The 26,742-nt window shown below is 40.5% G+C and overlaps 1 protein-coding gene across 18 annotated transcripts in view; it reads left to right on the top strand.

Annotated features, from left to right (window-relative positions):
• TCF12 (transcription factor 12) overlaps nucleotides 1-26,742 on the top strand; it is a 75,418-nt gene that overhangs the window by 39,550 nt on the left and 9,126 nt on the right. For all 18 annotated transcript variants that reach the window (XM_058156573.1, XM_058156586.1, XM_058156570.1 and 15 more), the window contains 6 exons: nucleotides 10,394-10,499; nucleotides 11,681-11,817; nucleotides 12,792-12,963; nucleotides 15,482-15,546; nucleotides 25,934-26,012; nucleotides 26,383-26,456. In XM_058156573.1, coding sequence (XP_058012556.1) covers nucleotides 10,394-10,499; nucleotides 11,681-11,817; nucleotides 12,792-12,963; nucleotides 15,482-15,546; nucleotides 25,934-26,012; nucleotides 26,383-26,456 — 633 coding nt within the window. The remainder of the gene's footprint in view (nucleotides 1-10,393; nucleotides 10,500-11,680; nucleotides 11,818-12,791; nucleotides 12,964-15,481; nucleotides 15,547-25,933; nucleotides 26,013-26,382; nucleotides 26,457-26,742) is intronic.

The following is a 26,742-nucleotide window of genomic DNA, read 5'->3' as shown; positions in this document are numbered from 1 at the left end:
GTGTTGTGCATAGGTTGCCTTAGATTTGAACAGAGAAAGAGGATTCCAGAGAGACCTGTGAGTATACAGAGGAGGAGGGGGAGGGGCTCATGCAACAAACTCATTCAGCATTAAGAGGTTTTGAGGCAGTAATACTGAGTAGAGGGCAGGTTCCAGGTCTGGTCCTCCCATTAAATCTATGATTTTTAGAGCTGCCAGCAGCAATTTGTGGAACTCCTATTCAGTTTTACCTGCTAGTTCCCGTAATCCAAGGGGAAAGGAGTGTCCCAGGAACTATCTCTCGATATAAATCTTTTGATGTTTAATTAGTCATTATGTTCCTGACAGGAGGACAGAGACTAATAGTAGAGAATGGTAAAATTTACATTGCACATTGCTAATGATCCCAGTGGTATTGAAGACCTTAAAATTCGATTGGTAGGACATGTACAGCTCAGCTTGCTTCAATAGGACTGAGGTTATTAATATGCATAAATCACCATGTCTGATGCTTATTGTGAAGCCCTGGTGAATTTTCAAGCCTTCATTAAGCCTTTTCTAATTTGAGCTGAGCATCAGAAAGGCTTTGAAGCAGCCGGTTTGTTGATCCTCTTGCACAGTTTTTTTATCCTTTGAGAATAAAAGACTGATGAAAAATGGTTTGGAGGACTTGGTAAAAAGATCATTATCAACTATGATAATCTTACACTTTGGGAGTTTGAAATATTAACCATGTTTCATTCAGTAAAGTGAGAAAATTGTTAAATGTAGCTGCATTTAAAATCCATATCAGATAAAAGCAGGGACCTTTATCCCCCCTCCCTTTCAGAGCACATAAGAACTCACTTCTTTGTTGTGCAAATGGATGTGTTGGGCTTTTATTCAGCAGCACTTGGCACATGGCGCAGGTGCGCTTGGATGAGTTATAGCTCAAGAGTTGTGCAGGGTGAATTGGATGCATTGCTGCTCAGGGCAGGAGCAAAGTCAGTGGGGCCCCCACAGTGCTTGCTTGGAGTGGAAGCTGGAGCTGCAGCTTGCTTCTGTGCTGCTTCTTTCCCTCATCAGCTCCTCCTCCTCCTCTTCCTTCTCCCAGATGCAAGATGCTGCAATTAACCTGGATGCCAGGCTTAATGTTGGACACCCTCAGAAAAGCAGCTTCTGCATAAGCACCTGGCATGATGAGCTTCCTGATAAACTCAGGAGCAGAGAGCCAACCATTATCCCTAAATATAGGAACCTTCCCCTCCTCTTCTGTTCCCAAGAGAAGTTTAAAGCTACTCCCAAGTTACTTTTTATTTTTAATTACTACATTTGAATGACACATACCATGTAGTAACTTGGGAAAGAAAGTCTACCGTAGATAGTTAACACCTGAACTAATAGTCTTGCACACAAAGATAGACGACTCTTTCTGCCATTCTTTAAAAGATATGTAAGCTCCATTTTGTCTAAGGTAAAGGTAAAGGTTCCCCTCACACATATGTGCTAGTGTTTCCCGACTCTAGGGGGCGGTGCTCATCTCCATTTCAGAGCCGAAGAGCCAGCGCTGTTGGAAGATGTCTTGGTGGTCATAACCTAGATTTTGCCTAGTTTAAAGCAAATTCTTTTGTTAAATTATACTTTGGTTTTCGATATTGATAGTAATGGCCATCTCTGCATCAACAGAGAATGCTAAGCTGTTGCATATCAATTTCTGAACTATTCAGGATCGCATATTACAAGTTCCATCCTCCATAGTGCTGACGAAATAATCCCCACTTCTTTATGAAATGTTGAATGTGGATGTCTTGGTTGGACCAAGAACTCCTGTCTGTGATTGGGGAAGGGGCAGGTAGAGTCAAGTCGGTGGTTGGAGCTCCGCCCAAAGGGGTTCTGCTCCTTTGCCTGGCTACCTGTTGGAAAGGGTTTTACCCAGTGCTGGGAGGCTGGGAGTTCTCTTTTCCACTGAGTGAGTCTATGCTTGAAAGAACATGGGAGACTGAATAAAAAGCCAAAACTGGCCATACTTGTTTTGTTGTCATATATTCTATGCAGGATTTCTTGATAAGATGAAAGCTCTGCATAATGCAGGGTGAATCTGACATTAAAAAGGGGGTGGGGGAAATATATCTTAGAAAGAATTTGCCATTTGCAATGCTAGAACCAGGATCATCCAGTGAGGCTGAATTTGTTAAGAGAAATGGTGCTGTCTCACTTCTCAGTACTTTGTCGGATGCTGGCTGGAGAAACACTAACTGTTTAGAAAAGAACTAGGGCATTTTATCAGATCATGGAGCCAATAGGGATGAAAGAGAGGTTCTTAAAGATTTGGCTTGATTGCTTTCTTTTCATGCTGTTCAAATGTTTGTATTCTGTTATAAGTGGTGCTAAAATATAAGAGTATCATTTGCTTTCTTGGTTTTGCAGCAATTCTTATTCCAGGACATATAAATGATAATGGGACGTTTAATCTGTTCCTCGAATCACTTTCTGTGCTGATCTATTAAATATGGTTTAAAATCCTAAGCAGCATTTGTGTTAATGGTGCTGTTGCTTTTGAGACCTTCAGTTAAGCCAATTGTGTTTGTGGCTCCCTATATTGCATACTGTAAAGCTCCATGTAAATAAATGCATGTTTCTAAGGGGGGATCCAGATGGGTGGGGGCTACTGAGCAGATGGAGTTGGACCTTCTGTTCCGTGCAGGCATCCAACATACCTGCCCAGTGACTGTCCAACTTCTGCTTGAAGACATCTAAGAAAGATAGCCCTGCTCTCTTGGCAGTATTGGTTCTGTTGCCAGATGTTTTAGTTGTTAGGATCCCTTTTTAACATACATGCAGGTGTTGCTGTATGCCAAGACACCTTGCGATAGCCGTTAGCCATAGAATGTGGCAATTTGCTCATGCTCATTTTCATTAGACATTAAAATATTCTCACAACAGAATAGGTTTAGATTATACAGCCATCTATGGGAATTGGTCAAAACTGCATCTGCCTATGATAGGCTGAGTTGTAATTTAATCTGAATTGGTGAAATACTTATTAAAAGAATTGAGCTGAACAGCCTAAAATTGCTGGAACCTATCTATTACAGAAGAACTCTCTGAAGACAAGGACTGGCTCGAAGTTATGAACTTGCTTAGCTGAGGGCCTGTTCACATCCACTTTCCTATTTTAACCGTTGCCCTATACTGGTGGGCAACACATTTGTGGGACAGAGTATAATTGCTGGCGCATGTTGGAATAAATCTGTGGGCTCCTTTGGGGAGCATGTATATACTCTGTATGGGTTCCAGCATGTGTGAACCAGACATTTTGAGCTCTTCTCGAGACAGAGTAGACAAAAAACTTACACTGGCTTCAAAGACCGTCTGTATTTAGGAATGTGTTTATTTCCCATAAACTACTCTTTCTCAACCTGTAGAAATCTTGGCTAGTGAGCAGTTCAAGACATGCGTTTCCACCCAGGATGTTTGGATGGCTGCATGGACCAGAAGGTCCAAAATTCTGTCGTCATCTTTTCAGTAGAGCTGGAGACAAAGAAAGGATGGAGTTTCTCCAGAGTCTTCCTACCCTCAGTCCAGCTTTTCCTTGATTGACAGTGCAATCTCTCCTCTGTTGCTTTCTTTGTGGGCCAAGAAAATCCCCCAGTCCTATTTATGTGAACATGTATGTATGTGGCTGAGGATTCTAACTGCTAAGAAGCTGCTTATAATTCGCCTGTGCTGATCATTTTTATTTTAGTTGTATTCCACCTGTCCTTCAGTGAACATTGTCTTCCTCCTTCTATTTTTCTCCCAAACAAAAAATCGCTGAGCTGGGCTGAGATAGCGGGACTGGCCCAAAGTCTTCAAGGCTCTTCCATGGTGGAGGAGAGGCTGGGCCCTGGGTCTCCCGCTCTTGGTTCAGCCATCTATGCCACTCGATAGCTCTATTTTTGGAGTTTAATTTTAGAAAGAAGTTCATGTTTCAAGTAAAAAATAAAATCGTTGGTTAAATTAAAAACCAAAACTTTCTGGTCACTTCTAGAATTTTACAGTGTCAGCTGCCTATAAATGAAATAAAGTATTAAGCTCTGAGTATCCAGTTAGAGGCGACTGAAAAAAAATTGACTATTATTAGTAAATAGATTATTAGTACTATGAATGAAATTCATATTTTTGTGTATTTTAAATTCATATTTAAAATACAAAAATACTTGACTAGTTTAAATCTAAAAAATTAATACGTTTTCTGCTATCCAGGTTCTCCTTCCTTCTGCCTACGATTCAGCCTTAGGCAAAGAGACCAGATTGGGAAAAGTTGCAGCAGCCTTTAGGGAGAGCCAGTCAGGAAGTCTCTTGTCTCGTTTTATTAAAACAAAAGGATTAGCTGGCTCAATGGTGTTGTAGGTGCTTTCGAGTTCAAAACAAACAAAAAAATGGGGTTGGGATTAGCTGGAAACTAATGTCCTTTTAAGTGAAGTTCAGATTTTTACATTCCTAACCGAATGGATTCCTTGTTGTGTTATCATGACAAAACCACCCTGGGATAATCTGAAAGATCATTTCAGAGGAGCCTGGCTATCTTAATATGCACTCACCCCATTTTGCTCTCTGAGATGGTTCAGTCCTGCTTTGCATACATTTGTTCCAAAGTACATCCATATGTGCTTCCCTCGCGCCCCCTCCCCCCCCAAGAGCCGCTGTATTTCATCGGGTGAATTTGACAACACGGATGGGCACCAGGCCTGGGACTGTAGCATTGCAATTTCCCAGGCAGGCATGTGTTGTGCATACCCAATACCTGGAATGAGCAGCACTTCTCTCATGTATTGCTACTCTGGGAAAACGGTGAGGTTTCCTTTCTTTTGTTCAGAGAGTCTCCACAATCTCCCGGGTCACTCCGAAGGTCGCCTCAGCCAGCCACGCGGTCCGCCTGCCAACATGAACCGGAGCCCTTTCAGCCATGTTCTTCAGGGTAGGGTGGGTTTTCTGTCAGTCCTGCCATTGATTCAGAGATGCCATTCTGAGGCCAGTTCAATACTGTGTGCTTCAAGACGTGAGCGGGGTAGTCAGAGTTGTCTCTGAATGATTTTTAGGATTGCTGAGCGATTGACCTGCTCTTTCCAATCTGGAGTTTTAGATGCTCTCAGGATTGACTACCAAATGCTTTGGGGGAAGAGTTGGTGTATGTAATATTGTTCAAAAATTCAAGTTAATATTTATATCAAAAATAATTATTGTATTCTAACCAGCAATGATTATGTTCCCTGTTCAGAAACATAAGACTCTAAAATAGGGATTTCTTGTTAATTAGTATGATGTAAATTGCATGTATGATTATTGCATATCATATAATAAAACCTGCACATTTTATGGGAGACATAAACTTGTTTCCAGGTTCTGATACCAACATTTGCTTCAGACAAAGCAGAAATTCAGTCCAATATCATTTGCAATGTGTCGTGCAAAATTTGTTTTAGATGCAATCTAATCTTTTCTACTCATTGATAGAGACTTTGAAATCTCCTTGGATAGTGGAGTTGGGTGACTAACTTTTTATTTGAAGCCATTTTAGCAAATACTGAATAGTTCTGGATTGACATCTTCCTGACAGCTCAGACTCACTAAGAAATGCAGATTGGTGTCAGGGACTGGAGAGAAATTGCTTGTTCTTTTTAGTGGTTTCTCCAGTGAAAAGCGAACTACTACAGATGTGATTTTGTTTCCTAAAATCATTTGGAAGTTGAGCTGAGAAGTCAAATCACATTTACTTCTCCCAGAGTCCTAACATTACAGCTTGTGTGAAGTATTGATTTTACTCTTTCTTGAGCACAGGCCGTTCCCTTTTTTTCTGGGGGGGAAGGGAATGCTTTGATGTTATTAACTATTTCCAGGCATATGGCAGAGGAGGGGAGTGATCCTAAAGCCTGGCAGATGCTCCGGAGACTTCAGAGCATCTGCTTGTTGCTTTTCAGGAGCGACTTTTGTGAACTGGAAGAGTTAGAAAATTGAATGAGAAGTCCCCTTCTTGGTATTCCTTAACCATGTGACACTGACCTTCAGGAAGTATTTAAACATTGGGGGTGAGTGGGAGAAAACTAAGGTGTACTGAAGCATTAATGTCCTGATATAATCCCTGGAAGCGCTGGCTTCTATTTGGTCATGATTCAAGCATGGTTTAGCCTTGAGAGGGAGAACTCTTAGAGAAGCTGCTGTTAAGAATTGATCTCAATTCTATCCATTGTTTTGTTCATCGCGTTTTACCAATTAGTTAATAGATTGCTTCAGAACTTTAAATAAAAAGGGTTTTTAAAGCATTGTTATATATCAACAGTTGTTGATATATAACAACTTATAATATATAACATATATTTATAATTATAATTATAAAACTTATAATATATAACAACTTATAATAACAATTGGTGATAAACCAAGTCTGGCAGCCATCTGAGTTGGGAAATGCTGAGCTGCTTTTTGGGAGTACGGCTTTGTTCAGCTCCATAGCTGTCCTTGAGCTGGCTAGATTGGACCCTAAAGAGGAGCTGCGGCTTAGGAGATTCTGAATAGCCACAACAGAGGCTCTTCTAGTTATATGTGGAAATACATCTGCTGAAATATACTTGCAAGGAACATTTCTTGAGAATTGATACTTTTTAAAGTTTTTCAGATTACGTTAAAAAATACTGTCTTAAACTACAGCCTTGATTTTAATCAAGCACTTTTTAAAAAGTGAGAATTGATACTTTTTAAAGTTTTTCAGATTACGTTAAAAAATAATGTCTTAAAGTACAGCCTTGATTTTAATTAAGCACTTAAAAAAAGTTGTTTGGGCAATGCAAGTTTTAGGAAAAACAATTTAATCTCTGGGTAGAGTTGCTTTTCCACTTTCATTTAATATATGGAAAAAGAAGACTACACAATGTAAAGTATAAAAATTGAATAAAATAAATAAATAAATAAATAAGAATAGAAAGGGGTTCCTATTGGACATATTTTCATCCCCCAGGCTACTTTGTACAATGGAGTTAAACAGTGGCACTCTTGCAGAAGTCTTATTGCTTTACTAGGGCATGCTATTTATTATTTTTATTACTAATTTACAATAAAAATGCATTTTCTGTAAGAAGATTGTAGAGAAATTAATGGATACAGTCCCACTTTTTTAATGTTGCTGCATGTAGTAACATGCATTCATATTGTTTTGGAACAGTGTATTTTCCAAAATCCATGTCATCAGAGAAAGAAAAATGTTTTTAAAAATTCTAGATCTTACATAATATACATTTATATCATTTTTACTGCAATCATAGAACGGGAGAATTTCATTAGACTCCATGTAAACGTTGTATATTTTATTAAACAGTGCATACTCATAAAACTTCTATCTTTAAAGTCTATGGCACAGTATGCCAAAAGCCTTATACTTTAGTGGCGTCCAAGTAGATTTGGGCGATCATTCAGTGCACCCTTGGGTGCTGGTTCCCTCCCTGCCATCTTTTGGGCTGATTCAGGACAGCTCCCTCTCCTACTGAGGCTGTAAGCTTTGGGACTGGCTACCTAGCGATGGTGCCTTTTTAAGCGCTGTTCTTGGCAACCTGAATTTTGAATTAAGCATGTAGAGTAAAAGCTTCAAGCTGTTTTGCTCGGCATCACCAAAACAGCCCTCCTTGGAGAAAAAGAACCGCATTTCCCATGTAGCAGAGATGCATTTCACCCCTGGGCTGAAGGGAACGAGAGTTTCTGGAAGCTCAGGAGAATTTGGGGGAAATCCAGGAAGCTGAAATTTCTCCTTGGCTTTTTATTAAACAAAATAACTCAAGCCGCAGGAGGAGGACCTGCACTGCTCAGGAAATGATGTGAATAGCAGCCGTCCTTAACATACACCCACCCGACTCATTTTCTGGTGGCCACCAGTAGGAGGAGGCTACCGGGTGCCAGATGAGGCATGTCTCCTCCTCCTTGACGGTCCTCTTCCGTAGGCTAGTAGTTTGGTTCTCCAAGTGTGTTTCGTATAAGATGTATTTTCTCATTGTTTCAAGCAGAAAACGGTCCATAAATGTGTATTTCAGTGTGAGCAACTACCGGTTACTAGTGTAAGTACAATTTTGAAAAAGCAGCTCGATCAGTTGGCTTCTATACTGGAAGAGAACTTGCATAGCTGTGTGGAGACAAACTGCCACCTGGGTCTGTTTTTAGTATTATCTGGGCTCTTCCATAACTCAAAATATATTCGGAGTACTTGTTTTCTACTAGGCTTTCTGGTGCTGCTTCTACTACAGATTTACTTTCTTTGTTTTTTTAATTAGTAAGCCTCTGGCAACTTACTCATTACAAGTTTCTTGTAACTCCCGAGTTGCCTTGCAGAGGAAATGGGCAGCATTAAAATGTAATTAATAAATAAAATTAAATAATAGTAGGATAGTCTGATTAAAAAATAAAATAATAAAAACCATTAGATGTCAGAAAGTTAAAACTAGATAACGTCAGAGCTGCAACTTAAGAATTCAAGTATTTCTATCAAATTTAAATGACACAGAGCCAAAGTAGCCTCCTGGCTGCTAAGAGTTAGAAGCCCGTTTTCTGGGAGAGGCTCAGTTGCTTGAGGTTCCACCTTGACTTCACCTTTGCCCTCCGTAGCTCAAGTGGAGATCTCTCTGTGTCCGAGAAGAGTTGAGCCAGGTATGTGATGTGGAGCCTGGAGGGGCTGGGGAGGCCCAGAAGGAACCATCCCTGCTCACTGTTCCAGCAGTTCTTTCTCTCTTCTAGCCGCTGAATTCTTCCAGATATGAAGAGAAATATGCATAGTTTTTTTAAAATTGTTGAACAATGGATACACACATCACACACAAATGTATGTGGAAACACAATAAATTTACCAAGGGCATGATTGCCCTGGTTTTTGCATCTCTGTAATGGTGTGGCATCTGGACACCCAAGGGATTTTTGGCAGGCCTCCTTGAAAGACTAGCTGAACCAAGCAGGCAGTTTGGATTCATCGGTGGTTAGTAAAGAGGAGAAGGAAGATCCAGAAGAGCACAAGGAAGGTTGCTTTGTACTTGGTTAGGGTTTCTGCTCAGCCTGGGCCTGAAATGTGCTGGCAAATATCTCCATGCTGAAAATCCAAAATACTGTCTTGGTCGAATTGTGGCACTAAGCATGGAACAGGCGATTTACAGACTGCTTAATCTTACCTCTCAGTCAGCCTTCTGCTTTTACATTTTTGTTTGTAAAAAGAAAATAGAATAAAACCTGTGATTAACCAGGATGGGAGGAAGAACTGACAATCATCTGCAGGTGATCAAATGACTTGAGAGAACTGGTTTTAATTTGTGTGTGGTTCTCACTGTAACAAAGGAAACTTGCTTTTTGTTTTAGAATTGGCAGACTGTTTCCCAACATCTGGACTGAATGAAGTCTGAGACCACATCAGTTGTGTTTTGCCACAAAAATTCAAAAATTCTTTGATCTTCAAAATTCAGACTGAAAAAAGTGCAGTTTGATATTGCTGCTTGAGGGGGAGGGTTGTAGACTGCTTAAAAACAAGGTGCAACTATCAACTTCTATGGTCCACTGGAGTCTATTCTGCTGCTCTTTTCTATGCTTTTCATTAAGATCTGTGAAAACAGAACTGTCAGAATTTCCTCTCTTCCTTGTGCAAAATATAGAAGAATCTCAGGGCTATTTCTAAGAATAGTGGATCCTTCCCCCCCCCCCTCTCTTTCTCTCCCTCCCTCCTCACATGCTAGTACAGGTAGCACTCAACTTATTAGTGACCATTTGAAGGTACAACAGCACTGAAAAGAATGACTAATGACCAGTTTATGACTTGCAGCATCCCCATGGTCATGTGATCAAAATTTGGACACTAGCCAACTGGCTTGAATTTATGACAGTTGCAATAGACTGGGGTCCTGTGATCCCCTTCTGACAAAGTCCATGGGGAAGCCAGATTCATTTAATTACCATGTTACTTACTTAACCCCTGCAGTGAGTCACTTAAAAACTATGACAAGAAAGTAAAATTGGGCAAAATTCATTTAAATGTGCTGCTTTACAACAGAAGCTTCAGGCTCAAGTGTGGTTGTAAATTGACTATCTGTACCAGCATATTTCTAACCAAATGTAGGATTTTGTGTCAGTCCGTTTTTCCACTTTGCCAAGTTCTTTCTCAAGATCACCTGGTTTTTTTTAGTAACTGTTAATGTTTTTCAACCCCTTGAAGGGCCTTGTGCTTGCTGAGCAGAGTCAGCCCTTCAGCTTTTCTCCTTCTGCTTGCTGGAATCGGCATCTCAAGAGGGAGGTGAAGAAATTCCCCGAAAAGCATTTGCCGTTTGAGACTTGTGACTTCATATTCAACTGAGCTTCTTTTAAGTTCTGCTTGATTATGACTGGACCCTTTCAGCTGTTGTATATTTTTCCTTTTCTCCCTTTCATTTCCTGGATTTAGGTCTATGCGCCTTCTCCTAATTCAGATGACTTCAATAGAGAATCTCCAAGTTATCCATTTCCTAAACCACCAAGCAGTATGTTTGCTAGCACTTTCTTGGTACAAGGTAAGAAAGGTTTTGCTGATATTTTCAAAGTAGATATGAGAGAAAAGGAATAAATAGTATTAGTAATCAAATAAATGAGAGTATAATTTGTTTATGCCGTCTGAAGTCAAGAGTATCCTGATATTCATAGGATGTGAATTGGTAATAGCAGTTTAAGGGCATATCTTAAAGTAGATCTGATTAGCATTTTTTTTCTTATGGTTCGGCACTTAAAATAGACAGCTCGTCTTTCATTTTATGACATTTCTGGCCCTTATGGAATAACTGCATACAGCATCATTGTTCCCAGAGGCTAAAGGAGGTAATCTTAGCTGTCTTGACTTTTTTGGGATTCTTAGATGTTTAGCCTGCTTCTTGGTCACAATGTTCCCAAGGAGATGAGCATAAAATTCAGAACATTGTTACGTAAAACAAAAATTAAAAGAGGACTGGCAAGCAACAATTGTGGCTGTTTGTACCAAAGAGTGGTTAGGGTTAGGTTACTTGTTTCTACCTGAATCAAATAGACTTCTTGTGCCAGTTCTAGATTCTCTAGAAAAAGGATCTAATGGCAGTTGCAGTGAAAGAAGCAACTTCTTCTCTACTACACATCTTAAAGCAGGGAGATTATGTAATTATTCAGAATCTCTTGTCAATCCAGACCAAGCTGAAAAGGCCAACCCAAGATTCTGAAAATATGTTTGCCAGGACACATATCAGTGCCAGATCCGTCTCTTATTTTTTCAGTTACTCTTTTAAGAAACTAGGTTCTGCAGTTACACAATACGCTGTTCTTCTGTGCAGCTTTTGTGTGCTTGGGATTGGGTTGCCCTTGGGTAGTGTCTAGGCCTCAGACAATTCACAGAAAGTACTTGGAGTCTTCTTCTGATTTCTGTTTACATCTTTACACTTGGGATAGGGCTTCCCAGGCTCAAGGCTGGGGAAAAAGAGCCCAAAGTCCACCGAGTTGAAAGGGTTGGGAGGAAAGGCCTGAGAATCACATGTTAGGCAATTGATCCACGGGGCAGGTGGCTCATTTGCATTCTCGTCCTTCCTGGGCCACCAGCCCCTCCACTGTTCCCAAGCCCTTTTCTTTGCCTGTTCCTAAATGCAGGGCTGAACTTCTGAAAAGTAGAAATTGATAACTGTGCCTGACCAGACGCCTCAGATCTTCTGTCTTTTATTTTCATCCAACAATAAAGATGGGACCCACATCGCTCCTGAACTTTGGAGCCCCTCCCATGGAGTGAGCCAATCGGCTTATGGTGGAATGCTGGAAACTCCTTCTCACCTGTCACCCTCCGGTAGTTATGGCAGCCGACATCCCCACGAGCGCCTGGTAAGATGGTGATAGGGAGGACAGCAGTGCCCCATGTCCCTGAATCAGCTAAAGTAGAGGCTGTGGGAAAATCAGTAAACTCTTTCAGTGATCTCCCTGGTGTTTTGGGAAGTCTGGTGTATATAACACATTCTGTTCCTTTGTATTCTTAAATTTGCATCCATTATCCTGGAAGTGGAGAGGCTGACAAATTCCTCTGGATCAGAGCAAACTCACCACTCCAAGTATGGTTCAGGGTTTTCACAAAGTTCATCTTCCAAACTAGAAGAGCTTCTGGTCTTCAGGCATGGCATGGCTCTTGTCCTTGGAGTGAATGATCCAGTTGTGCAGCAATTCAGATTTGTAGAGAGAAAGTGGCTTCAGAGCTTGCTTGTCTCTACACATAGTGCCTGTTGGCACCTCAGTTTAATAGTTTGGGTCTAATGGGACCTTGGCTTCCTGTTTCACAAATGAGATTGGATGAGCATTGAGCTCCTGCACACTTTTCATTCATCCGGTTGCCCATTTCATTTGAGCCCGTTCAACCTAACAATTGTAAAACTAAGTTTTAGAGTTTGTTACCAGAATCCAGGTTTTAGTTTGCTAAAGTGTTAAACATTTACGTTATAACCAGTACCTGTAGCAGCATCTTCAGAACGATGGGACCCTAGCTTTTCTTTCCAGATGATGGAAAGAAAAGAAAGAGAGAGAAAGAGAAAGAGAGTTTCCCATTATCTCCAAACAGCCCCACCTCCTTCATTCAGTCAGCATCGACTTTAATGCCTAAAAATAAAATCTCACATTCAGAGATGATTGTGGATTATTGAGGCAAGGTATCTTTCTTTCCTTTGCTTGCTTCATGAACTCTGGTTTAGTTCAGATGACTATTGTGCTCTTTGTAACTAAGAGTTTGGGGTTACTTTGAATTTTGCTAATATGAAATTGCCACTCTTGTTCCCTTCTTGCACTTTGATTCCATTTCTGCTTTTTCCTAGAGTTGTCCTCCTCATTCAGCCTCACCAACAGATGGAAGCACAAGCCTTCCTCCAATGTCCAGCTTCCACCGGAGCAGTAGCAGTAACTCATTAGATGCTTCTGCTGCTGCTGCTGCTGCTGCTGCCGCCTCTCATACTCTACCAGTCAACGGATCAGAGACCAGTGTGCTTGGTGAGATCTTGGAGTCCTAAAATTGTCCATAAAATTTATAGCTAGTTTAGTTACAGTTAAGTTGTGATGCTATAATTATCTGCTAAAACTGTAAAAAGGATTTGTCAGTTGGCAATACGTATAATGTTGGTATTTTTAGAGTCAGAATATTTTCACATCTTTCTTAATTTGATCTCCATTCTGACAGCACAGTCTAGGAAACATTTTTCATACTTATAGATCTATTCACGAAGTTGGTATGATGGATCTTATATGGCATTGTATGTCAATCTGGATATTATTTCTGCACTGCTCCAAAATAAATGTGCGACAGACAATTTTTTTAAAAAAGTGATTGGACCAGAAATCATTTGTCTTTTATTGTAGTTGAAATATAACTTCTGTTCAGAAAGAACATAGATTTACTTAATGAGCAAGCTTCAGTTTTCCCCCAAATCCCAGATTTCTAGATCTTATTGAGGTGGCATTTCAGCTTATTCATGCATTTGGTATGTTTTGTGCATTCTGATTGGAGATTCTGAAGTCTTTTCATGATTTCTTATAAAGATATGCATTTAAAAAAAAAAGATTGAGGATTGATCAGTGGTGAACTCTGTTGTCTTAAGCAGTGTGCTGCTTTGGGCTATTTGACTGAACTAAATTATTTGTTTGTGCAAATGTGATTCTGAAATGCTATACGATGCTTACCCAACATGATGGGACCAATGTGGTAATCCTGGACTAAATAGTTGGTTAGGCAGATGAGTTTCCCTAGCTTGAACAATACTCCTTGAGGATCAGATTGCCCCAGCAGCTTCATTTTCATTCTGATTGGTACTGATAGGCTGGCAGGCAGCAAAACAGAGAGAGAAGTATATGTTCATGTACACAAGAAAGCGTGCAAGTGGTGGCTCACCTTCTCAGAAAAACATCAGCAATAAAGATGGAACATGTCTCTTGTCATTTGATCATTATGTCCAAGGAGCTGAACATACCATTTAGAAGAAAAAGATGTTTTGCCTGAATAGAATAGAATAGAACAGAATAGAATAGAATTTTTTTATTGGCCAAGTGTGATTGGACACACAAGGAATTTGTCTTGGTGCATATGCTCTCAGTGTACATAAAAGAAAAGATACGTTCATCAAAGTACAACATTTACAACACAAATGATGGTCAATATGTCAATATAAATCATAAGGATTGCCAGCAACAAAGTTACAGTCATACACTCATAAGTGGAAAGAGATTGGTGATGGAAATGATGAGAAGATTAATAGTAGTGCAGATTTAGTAAATAGTTTGACCGTGTTGAGGGAATTATTTGTTTAGCAGAGTGATGGCCTTCGGGAAAAAACTGTTCTTGTGTCTTGTTGTTCTGGTGTGCAGTGCTCTATAGCGTCGTTTTGAGGGTAGGAGTAGGTAGAAGATCTTTGAAAACAGGAACATATTTGCCTAACCTAGCATTCTTCCCCCAAAGTGACGATCATTAGGAAGGATCCTGAATTTGCCTAAGGGAATCAACCTCTTTCATGAACACCAAATGCTGCAGCTAGATCTGGCATTCAGACCTAAAGTTACTTCTGTTTTCCATAGATTTTCGACCTGCCACTACAAATCTTCCAATCTCCCTCACCTGAAGGGTACAGCATTTGAAGGGCCCTTGGCTTCTTTATAGGCAGAACTAAGATTCACAGAGAAACCACAAAGTTTGATGTCCTCACTGAGGTCAGACTTTTCAGCTTCTGCCATTGTCAGGTGGTTCAGAGGGAGAAGGCCTCAAGGTCTTACCCCTTCCAGGCCAGGGGGTAAGCCTTCTCTAAAGGATATCCAAGTCCATTCCGCTTAGCATGTAATCCTCTTGGTTACTCTGTCAGGGAAATTCAGGATGTTTTAGATTGAGGTCTCCTGCATTGATTGGGGATTGCAGTAAATGGGCTGTAAGGTCTTGGCACATTGACATACATTTTTAAAGCATGATAATGCTTCCTTTGAAATGGTTGCAAATGAGCATGATTAAGACCTATCATAGAGACACGTTGTAATTTAATTGCTATATGTGAATATTTTCTTACCTTTGTGGCACTGAGGGGAAAAAAATGTTTGGATTTGCGTTTTAATTCTTGACCATAATAAGACCGGGATAGGGCAGCCCGTTTACCTAGGTCCCTAAAGTAGAGAATGATCACGGCACAGCTCCAAATGGAGGAGATTGCCTCTCCTTTCCGCAAGTTCTGGAATTCCATGGAATGGGAGAAATACAATCCTATATAAACCGATTCAGTGGATGCTTTTGGGCCCTACACTCTGACTGTAGTTTGGGAAAGTTTGTTTTCCAGCCCTCTTTGAAGGAAGCCTCTTCTCTTAGCATCTTTGCAAACTAACCTTGCCTGTAGTTAAGAGGATGTGCATTCCCCAGAAGGAAGGGCCCTTTGAGAACAGCAGCTCAGAGGTAATTTCCCTTCTTGATCTCTCTCTTCTTCTCCCCCCATTCTGCTCTCTTATATACATCAATGTTGTGTTGCCTTTTTCTTTACAGTTCATAGGGGGAATCCTGCTGGAAGTTCACAGACTGGGGATGCCCTTGGAAAAGCTTTGGCCTCTGTAAGTAATTGTATGTGGAGCAATTCTGTGAAGGACCCAAACTCAATATACAAATTATTGCCCTTCAGATTGCCTCAAGTCAGGGGTGGGTTCTACTTACCTTTACTACCAGTTTGCAACGGAAGAGCGCATGCGCTTCTGCGCCTGCGCAGATTGTACCTGATGACGTCTGGGTGGGTGGGCGGAGCCTCCAGCCGCTTTTACTACCGGTTCACAAGAACCAGACCGAACTGGGAGCAACCCACCACTGCCTCAAGTAGATCTCAGTGAGCAAACCCAGAATGCACCAGGAGGTGTCTGGGGGGCATTTCCATGAATGTGTGGTCGATGTTCTAAAGTTTGTCCACACCTAAAGCTCCTTTCAGGCACATTACATGCAGGCATGGCAGCAAAACTCTCCCCATCCCCCCTGAATAGGCAGACAGAGGGGAGTGCACCTGTGGAGCCACAGAAAACGAGACTCAAGACAAAAGAAACTGATTAAATAATTATGTGCTGTAAAATTGCATAGCTGAAGGCTTTGTATTTCCAAGCTCTCCTACTCAGGGTTGTTTCTTTAATGCCATTTATATTTTAAACCATGACCCTTGAAATATTCCTTTAGAGATCTACAACAGAGGGCAGCTAATAAAATGGAGCAAGCTGTTGATTGTCTAGAGGTTAAGAAATAAATTCATCATGAAAAATACATTCTATAATAAAAAGCATGGCATAGGCAGGGGTTCAGTGTTACAGCTACCTTGCCTTTAGCAGCTTTGCCCTAAAGTTTCCTCCCCAAAGCTTCCTCCTGGGGTTGGGTTCCCCCACAGAGAGGGAGTCAGAGTTCCATTAGAACAGGGGTCCTCAACCTTTTTAAACGGGGGGCCAATTCACGGTCCCTCAGACTGTTTGGGGGGCCGGATCGGCTGGGTGGGTGTGGCTAGGTAGTCATGTGACTAGGTGGGTGTGGCCAATGTAACAGTCCATTGAACAATGCATACAAATGAAACATTAATTTGTTTTGCTCCTGGGGGCGTTTTATTTGCTTTTGTTTGCATGTTGCTCTTTTGGTTGCCTTTTCTTTTTACTAGATCATTTTTTTCAGTTGTTTAGGAATTCAGTGGTTCACTTCAGGAAACTCAGTTTTGAAGCAATTCTTCTCAGCCCTAAGAAGCTTGAGAAATCTCTCTGTCTCTCTTTTTTTCTCTCTCTCTTTCTTTCTGTCTCTCTCTCTCTCTCATTCTTTCTCTGTCTCTCTTTTTTTGTCTCACTCTTTCTTTCTGTCTCTCTCTCTCTCTCTCATTCTTTCTCTGTCTCTCTCTTTTTTCTTTCTCTCTCCCACTTCCTCGTTCTTTCTCCCTCTCTTTCTCTCTCTTTCTCTTTCTCTCCCTCTTTCTGTCTCTCTCGCTTCCTCTCTCTTTCTGTCTCTTTCCTTCTCTCTCTTCCTCTCTTTCCTTCTCTCCCTCCCCCCCTCTCTGTCTCTCTCTCTCCCTCTCTCTTTTTCTTTCTGTCTCTCTTCCTCTCTCTTCCTCTCTCTCCCTCCCTCTCTCTCCCTCCCTCTCTCCCTCTATCTCTGTCTATCTTCTGGAAGTGAGGGAGGTGAAAAATGGGCCATTTTCGCCTGTTTTTTGGCCTCCTTGGGCATCTGTGTGCCCTGTTTTTCACCATGCCCCCCACCTCCAGAAGCGTTTTGCAGGTCAACACCAGGCAAAAACAGCTCATTTTTCGGCCAAAAATGGGCCATTTTCACCTGTTTTTGGCCTCCTTTCACCCCCCACCTCCAGAAGCTTTCTGCAGATAAAAAACAGGCAAAAACAACTTGTTTTTGGCTAAAAATGGACCATTTTCATCCATTTTTTTGTGCTCCTTTCACACACACCCCACCTCTAGAAGCATTCTGCAGGCCAAAAACAGGCAGAAACGGCTCATTTTTGCCCAAAAACTGGCCGTTTTTACCCATTTTTTTGGCCTCCTTTCACCACCACCACCTTTTTTTATTTTATTTATTTATTTATCACATTTGTATACCGCCCTATCTCCCTAGGGACTCAGGGCGGTTCACAGGCAAGTAAAAAGTACATATAAATACAGAATAAAATAACAGTTAAAAAAATTATTCTACATGGCCGAATTTTTAAAAGAACAATATAAATAATAAAACCCATTAAAACCAATATAAATTTAAAATCTAATCCAGTCCTTGCCACCTCCAGAAGCATTATGCAGACCAAAACCAGGCAAAAATGACTCATTTTTTGGGCAAAAAAGGACCGTTTTTGCCTGGTTTTTGGGGTCCTTTCACTCACCCACCCGTCCTCCAGCAGCATTCCACAAGCCAAATTTGTTGTGCTTACCTTTCAGTTCCAGCCCGCAGGGCTCCCAAAGGCAAGTCCTGAATTCTGCTGAAGGGTGGGCAGGGCTTAATGGCTTCGGCGGGCCCCAGTTTGAGGACGTTTGACAAAAGAAATGGGAGGGAGATTGGATGCAGCCACAGTTTGCCAAGGGTCTAGTATGAATGGGTACTATTAGAAGAGAGGGGTGTAGGGTATGCCAGGGAAACAAGCCATTTGCATTATTAGAAGATTGATTTATTTATTTCATCAAGCATGTATTAGATAACAGATATAAGTATAAACATAATTATGAATACATAAAATGGATATGAGTAAAAGAGAACATTAGGACAGAGATGGTAGGCATGCTGGTGCGCTTATGCACACCCCTTAAAGACCTCTTAAGAATGGGGTGAGGTCGACAGTAAACAGTCTAAGGTTAAAGTTTTGGGGGTTTGGGGAAGAAACCACAGAGTCAGGTAGTGCATTCCGGGCATTGACCACTCTTGCTGAAGTCATATTTTCTGCAATTGAGTTTGGAGCAGTTTACCTTAAAGTTTTATCTATTGTTTGCTCATGTATTGTGGCTGAAGCTGAAGTAATCATTTGACAGGTAGGACATTGTAGCAGATAATTTTATGTACTACGCTTAGGTCAGACCGAAGGTGGCTTAGTTCTAAGTTGTCTAAGCCCTTCTTGTCTAAGTTAAGGCAGCCCTTCACCTTGGTGCTGTTTGACGTGAGTCAGCAAATCAGTTCCCAAATATTCCGTGTGGTTGATTGTTGGCCTCTCAGCCCTTGCTAGAGTCGAGCAGTCCTGGGCTGTCCTTCACCTGGAGATGTGTGTTCATTGCCCTCTGCTACTCTTGAGAAAGGAGGTATGCGAATGAAGGAATCCCCATACTTTGTTCTTTAGCCTTTAATCTGTCTGATGAAGCAATAAAACCATCCTGAAATTGTAAAGCTGCTTCTTTTCTCTCCCTTTTAAATGTTATCATTAATAGCAGAAATAAGATTGCGTCTGATGTGGTGCTTTTTAAAAAATAACAGGCTGCAACATTTGTTTCTGAATCTAAATACCAAATTCCTTTCAAAATACTCCATGGTTAAAAAAGAAAGGTCAGATAATACATTTGCAAAGGTCCTTTTATTTTAGATTTAAGCCTGGATAATTGCAGTCTTAATCTTAGAGCAGGAAAGAAAGAGAATTGTACACTAAGCTCTCAAAGCCCAATGGATTATACTTGGGCTTGGATAATGAACTGGTGTGGATAGAAAGCAAAGAAAATCTGGACATATCTACCATATCTAATGTGCTTCCCTGAACATTTGCCAAACAATAACCCCATAGATGGTGCCCATAGGGGGTTCCATGGTGAGAGAAGCATCTGATTTATGTCAGTGTTTAATGCCAAATCAAAACACTTGGTTTTTAATTTAAAGGATATCAAATCAGAGGTTTTTCTTTAATGTTGTTAATGTTAATGTTGGGGTACCTCAGGGGTCGATTCTCTCGCCTACCCTGTTCAACATCTATATGAAGCCACTGGGTGAGGTCATCAGTGGTTTCGGGGTGAGTTATCATCTGTACGCTGATGATACTCAGCTGTACTTTTCCACGCCAGACCACCCCAACGAAGCGGTCGAAGTGCTGTCCCGGTGCCTGGAAGCCGTACGGGTCTGGATGGGGAGAAACAGACTCAAGCTCAATCCCTCCAAGACGGAGTGGCTGTGGATGCCGGCACCCCGCAGCTGACTGTTGGGGGCGAGTTAGTGGCCCCAAAGGAGGTGGTTCGCAACTTGGGCGTCCTCCTGGATGGTCGGCTGTCCTTTGATGAACATCTGGCGGCCGTCACCAGGAGGGCCTTTTACCAAGTTCGCTTGGTTTGCCAGTTGCGTCCCTTCCTTGACTGGGAGGCCTTATGCACAGTCACTCACGCTCTGGTTACGTCTCGGCTGGATTATTGCAATGCTCTCTACATGGGGCTGCCCTTGAGGTGCACCCGGAGGCTGCAGTTAGTCCAGAATGCAGCTGCGCGAGTGGTAATGGGAGCCGTTCGTGGCTCCCATGTAACACCACTGCTCCGTAGTCTGCATTGGCTTCCTGTAGTCTTTCGGGTGCGCTTCAAGATCCTGGTTACCATCTTTAAAGCGCTCCATGGCTTAGGACCCGGGTACTTACGAGACCGCCTGCTGTTACCTTATGCCTCCCATCGACCCGTACGCTCCCACAGAGAGGGCCTTCTCAGGGTGCCGTCCGCCAAACAATGTCGGCTGGCGGCCCCAAGGAGTAGGGCCTTCTCTGTGGGAGCACCGACGCTCTGGAACGAACTCCCCCCTGGCTTACGTCAAGTGCCTGATCTTCGGACCTTTCGTCGTGAGCTAAAAACATATTTATTCATTCAAGCAGGATAAATAGTTGATTTTAAATTGGGGTTTTAGTAATATTTTAAATTTTTAAATCTTTTAAATTACCAGCCGTTTAGTAATAGTTTATTTTAATTTCTTTTAATTGTATATATTTTGTATTTTATTCCAGCTGTACACCGCCCTGAGTCCTTCGGGAGAAGGGTGGTATAAAAATTTAATAAAATAAAATAAATAAAAATAAATAAATAAATAAATATATCAAATCTCTTTGTCCAAACCTATGTTTTGCTTCCTACTTCCAGTTCAGAGAGAGCAGCCTTTGTGCAGCTTGGATAGCTCAGGGCTCACAGTCTCTGAACAAAGAAGGAAACATTGGGAAGTTGACTTTTCCAAGTGATCCTTGAATGGCTTGCATTGCTTGAGGCCCAGGGGTCCCAATGATGTCCCAAAGGATGATGACATGGGAATTTTCCTTTAACAGCTCAGCCTGCAATTTCAGGCTTGGTGGCTTGGCCTTTGGCAATCCTGATGGAGTTTAAATTCCTCATATTTTGTTTCTGGTCAGGTGTGTGCATTTAAGGTAAACAGTAGCATTGGGAACTATTATATAAAAACTATAGGAACTGCATTGGGGAGAGAATCACAGGGAATTACAGTGTGTGTGGTTTTTTTGTAAACAAGTTTTATTAAAAAAAATTCTTTCATTATAGATATTTTATGAACAGAGTGTTAACCGGGTCACACCTTATACATCGCTTTTTCCATATTCATCCCTTTTATATAATTCTTTATCACAAATTCATTGTTTTTCACCATGTTACATATTTCCAATTTTGGCCATAGTATTCTTTTTCCACATTTCTTTATCTTATCTTAATCTCTTCTTAATGCATAATACATCAACAGTATCACTATCTGCCCTTTAACTCCTAATTTCTTACAATAACATCAATTATCTTATTTCTCCATTTGCTAAATATATTTCTCAGAATTCCTCACTTTTTAACTATGCACAATATATATCATCATGTTCAATTCTTACATTAAAACCCTTTAACTTAATTGACTATCCACATCTTATCTTAATCTCTTCTTAATACATAATACATATATACATAGATATATACATAGAGCTTGAGAAGGATTCAATGGATGAGAATCCTCAGGGGGAAAACGACTCAAGAAGCTTGGGAAATTTTGAAAAGTGAGATTATAAAAGCACAGTCTAACACAATACCAATGAAGAAGAAAAATAATAGATCTCAAAAGAAACCAGCATGGATGCATAAAGAACTATCTGACAAATTGAAAGACAAAAAGGACAAATATAAAAAGTGGAAAGAGGGGCAAATAACTAAGGCAGAATATCAGCAAATAGCCCGAGCCTGTAAAGATGAAGTGAGGAAAGCTAAGGCTCACAATGAACAAAGGCTAGCGACAAAAGTAAAAAATAACAAAAATGTTATTCCAACATGTTAAAAACAAGAAAAAAGTCAAGGAAACAATTGGCCCATTGCTGGGAGAAAATGGCAAGAAGATGACAAGCAACAGGGAGAAAGCAGATCTACTTAACTCATATTTTGCATCTGTCTTTACACAAAAGGAAAAAACAATCCAACCTATCAAAAACAGCACTACAAAAAACAGATTAGAAACACAAGTTAAAATAGGGAAGAAAATGGTAAGTGAACACCTGTCTACCCTAGACGAGTTCAAATGACCAGGACCGGATGGATTACACCCCAAGGTTCTGAAGGAACTGGCAGACGTGATCTCAGAACCACTGAACTATATCTTTCAAAGATCCTGGAGCACAGGGGAGCTGCCAGAGGACTGGAAAAGAGCTGATGTAGTTCCCATCTTCAAAAAGGAAAAAAACAGATCCAGGAAACTACAGACCTATCAGTCTGACCTCAATACCGGGAAGATTCTGGAAAAGATAATCAAGCAACGAATCACCGAACACCTAGAAGCAAACAAAGTAATAACCAAAAGCCAACATGGGTTTGTCAAAACAGATCATGCCAGACTAATCTTATTGCATTCTTTGACAAAATGACAAAATTAGTAGACCAGAGGAATGCTGTGATATAATTTACTTGGACTTCAGTAAAGCATTTGATAAAGTAGACCATAACCTACTACTAGATAAAGTAGAAAAATGTGGGTTAGACAGCACCACCACCAGATGGATTCGTAACTGGCTGACCAACCGACTCAACGTGTAGTCCTCAACGGAACTACATCCACATGGAGGAAGTATGCAGTGGAGTACCCCAAGGCTCTGTTTTAGGCCCAGTACTCTTCAACATCTTCATCAATGACTTGGACGAGGGATAGATGGGGAACTCATCAAATTTGCAGATGACACCAAGCTGGCAGGAATAGCCAACACTCCAGAAGATAGGCTCAAGTTACAGAAAGATCTTGACAGACTTGAACATTGGGCGCTATCTAACAAAATGAAATTCAACAGTGAAAAAGTAAGGTTCTACATTTAGGCCAAAAACAAAATGCACCAGTACCGTATATGTGGTACCTTGCTCAATAGTAGTACCTGTGAGAGGGATCTTGGAGTCCTAGTGGATAACCATTTAGATATGAGCCAGCAGTGTGCAGCAGCTGTTAAAAAGCCAACACAGTTCTGGGCTGCATAAACAGAGGATAGAATCAAGATCACGTGAAGTGTTAGTACCACTTTATAATGCCTTGGTAAGGCCACACTTGGAATATTGCATCCAGTTTTGGTCACCACGATGTAAAAAGATGTTGAGACTCTAGAAAGAGTGCAGAGAAGAGCAACAAAGATGATTAGGGGACTGGAGGCTAAAACATATGAAGAACGGTTGCAGGAACTGGGTATGTCTAGTTTAACAAAAAGAAGGACTAGGGGAGACATGATAGCTGTGTTCCAATATCTCAGGGGCTGCCACAAAGAAGAGGGAGTCGGGCTGTTCTCCAAAGCACCTGAGGGTAGAACAAGAAGCAATGGGTGGAAACTGATCAAAGAAAGAAGCAACTTAGAACTAAGGAGAAATTTCCTGACAGTTAGAACAATTAATAAGTGGAACGACTTGCCTGCAGAAGTTGTGAATGCTCCAACATTTGAAATTTTTAAGAAAATGTTGGATAACCATCTGACTGAGATGGTGTAGGGATTCCTGCCTGGGCAGGGGGATGGACAGGCAAGTCGTTCCACTTATTAATTGTTCTAACTGTCAGGAAATTTCTTCTTAGTTCTAAGTTGCTTCTTTCTTTGATCAGTTTCCACCCATTGCTTCTTGTTCTACCCTCAGGTGCTTTGGAGAACAGCCCGACTCCCTCTTCTTTGTGGCAACCCCTGAGATATTGGAACACTGCTATCATGTCTCCCCTAGTCCTTCTTTTTATTAAACTAGACATACCCAGTTCCTGCAACCGTTTTTCATATGTTTTAGCCTCCAGTCCCCTAATCATCTTTGTTGCTCTTCTCTGCACTCTTTCTAGAGTCTCAACATCTTTTTTACATCGTGGCGACCAAAACTGGATGCAATATTCCAAGTGTGGCCTTACCAAGGCATTATAAAGTGGCACTGATACTTCACGTGATCTTGATTCTATCCCTCTGTTTATCCCAAAGTTATATGACTGTAACTTTGTTGTTTGTATCCCAACAATTTATATTGATTGTTTCCTGATTGCTTATTTGTAGCCTATGACTATCATTAAGTGTTGTACCTTAAGATTCTTGATGAATGTATCTTTTCTTTTATGTACATTGAGCGCATATGCACCAAAACAAATTCCTTGTGTGTCCAATCACACTTGGCCAATAAAAAATTCTATTCTATTCTATTCTAAATATTTATTTATTTATTTATTTATTTTATTAAATTTTTATACTGCCCTTCTCCCGAAGGACTCAGGGCGGTGTACAGCCAAAATAAAATACAGAGTATATACAATTAAAAGAATTTAAAATGAACTATTACTAAACGGCCGATAATTTAAAAAATTTAAAAATTTAAAATATTACTAAAACCCCAATTTAAAATCAACTATTTATGCCAGTCCTGCATATATAACTCAAGTAATTCTCCACAAGTTTCCTAGTCTCTTTCCACTATTTCCTTCTTTTCCCTTTGCTTGATTCTTTTGGGGGAAATATTCCCCTCTATCCTCTCTTTTTTTGCCACTGTTAATCCTAGTGAAATCGTCTAACTGCTTTTTGCTTTCAATTCCTTTTCTTTCAATATTATTTTCTTGCTTCTCATTTATACTCTTTTTCCTGCTCTGTATGTTCCAGCAAAATTTCTAATTTTTTATTACCCTTCAGCGAGTCACGCATATTTTTAAACATCTCAATTCTTCACACATCCAAGACTCCATATTATCAATTTAGAAAATTGTTGAAACTTTTACTTTATATTTAATTAAAATGCTAAAATCCATATAGTCTCTTTTTAATTCCAAATAGTAGTATCAAATTCAAATAATTATCCAAATCAACTCCAAATTAAAGCTTTGTTTTCCATAATTGTTGACAGTCGAAACCAAGCAGTTCTGAAAAACATACTCCTAAAAAGTTCTCACAGTTTCTGGATTAAGTAAAGATCACAGCTGTTCTTCTATCTTGTTGCAATACTCACTTTTGGCCAGCAGATGTCTCTCAAATCCACAATATTCTCAGACCAATTAAGTATCAAAGCTGTCAAAAAATATTTTAAATCCACATAAAAAGCTTTTTTCCTCCGGTTTCTTTTTCTTTTATTATTTTTAGTTTCTCCAAATTCAATTTTAAATCCAATTATAAAAAATTTTCTTGGGCTTTAGTATTTTAACTTCCTCTTTGTTCTTTTCCTTCAAATGTCAAAACTGTCAAAAATATTTTAATCCACATGAAAAGTACTTTCCCTTGGGTTTCTTTTTCTTTTATTATTTTTAATTTCTCCAAGTCCAATTTTAAATCCAGTTGTGAAGTTTTCTTTCTTGGGCTTTACTATTTAACCTCCTGTTTGTTCTTCTCCCTTCATTAACTTTTCCAAGTGCCAATTAGCCGCTCATTTCCGCTGCGGGACACCTTTTAAAGTTGTTAAATTTCTTTTTTACCTGTGAGTTGGCCAATCACTCACCCAGTACCAGCACTCCGTTCACATACTGCTCCTGCACAAAAAACAGTCCAGTTGCCCCTGCTTCAGAGCGGTCATTTTTCAATGGCTGCCACCCCCGCCGCCGGTTCGAAGAGCAGCCTCCAACCATTTGAGGAATTTGCCTGTTCCTCCTTTCATCTAAGGCACCTCTCCTTCTTCATCGTCCCTACAGGACGGTTCCAGTCCGAAGACCCCCTGACAGCGGTTTGTCCAGCTGGATTTTTGCAAGGCTCTTTGGAGCCCACTATTTCTCCAGCTGGTCTTGCCATGATACTTCCGGTTTCTCCAGGGAATTACAGTTATTGATAGAAGGGAATATTTGTCCCTCATGGTTGAACAGTAGGGTCCTTGGTGCTCTCTGAGCTTGGTTGTTTTCTTGTAGATGTTTAATTACCAAACTAGGTAACATCATCACTTCTTAGTAGGGACTGTGGTTTGCTCTCAGTTACAGGTTGAACATTTCTAAATATTTCAATTTCTTCAACTGTTGTTCAGCTGAATTTTTTAATGTGTAGATTCTAGCATATCAAATAGTTGAAATGGCTAAATATATATTGTGATATTTCTTTTTTTCCAGATTTATTCTCCTGACCACACTAGTAGTAGCTTTCCTTCAAATCCTTCAACACCTGTTGGATCACCATCATCTCTCACAGGTAGTATCCATCTCCTCCTCCTCCTCTTGCTCCTCCTACCACTTCTTCCTTTTTTGAATTCTTGTAAGAACTGATTTTCTAGCATACAGGCGCACTCTGGCAGTTGTGCTGTTTTGTTGGATTTCTGCTCTCCAGTAAACATTCGAAGAGCTGCTGAGCATGTGCAGTCAACCTGTAAATGCCCCTTTGACCAAAATTTGATATTTAAGGTGATCCCATTCATGATTTGTGGATTTGGGCTCCACAAAGAAAATCATTCCAAAATGCATATAAAAATAATAGAAAGCTCTTTATAAACCAGAAGATGTTGGCAGCAGTAGGATATGTTTTTCCTGCATGTGCCATGCTTCAGCAGTGTTGATTTTGACAGGTGCTGGTCAGTGGTCAAGAACTGGAGGACAAGCCCCTCCGTCTCCAAGCTATGAAAATTCTTTACATTCATTGGTAAGAATCGCTGGGTGACTCTGTTCAAGAAATGACTTTCTGGTTTTATTGAAACAAATCTTACTTGTACGTTCATTTCCTCTTAACCGAACCAAGATGCTTGTTTTTGTGTAGGTTGCCTTTCAAAACCTACACAAATTTTCTCGGGAAAATTTACAGTTCATTAAAATCATATTTCCCTTTTTTAAAACAAACAAATTCAGCAATAATTAAAACTGCAACATCAAAATGAGTTTTATCTTTGGGAGATTCTCAGTTGAGTTGAAAATAGTGTAATTCTGCTTGC

The sequence above is a fragment of the Ahaetulla prasina genome, chromosome 13, assembly GCF_028640845.1.
Source record: "Ahaetulla prasina isolate Xishuangbanna chromosome 13, ASM2864084v1, whole genome shotgun sequence".
Taxonomy (NCBI): Eukaryota; Metazoa; Chordata; class Lepidosauria; order Squamata; family Colubridae; genus Ahaetulla; species Ahaetulla prasina.
This window is presented reverse-complemented; position numbering and strand designations above follow the sequence as displayed.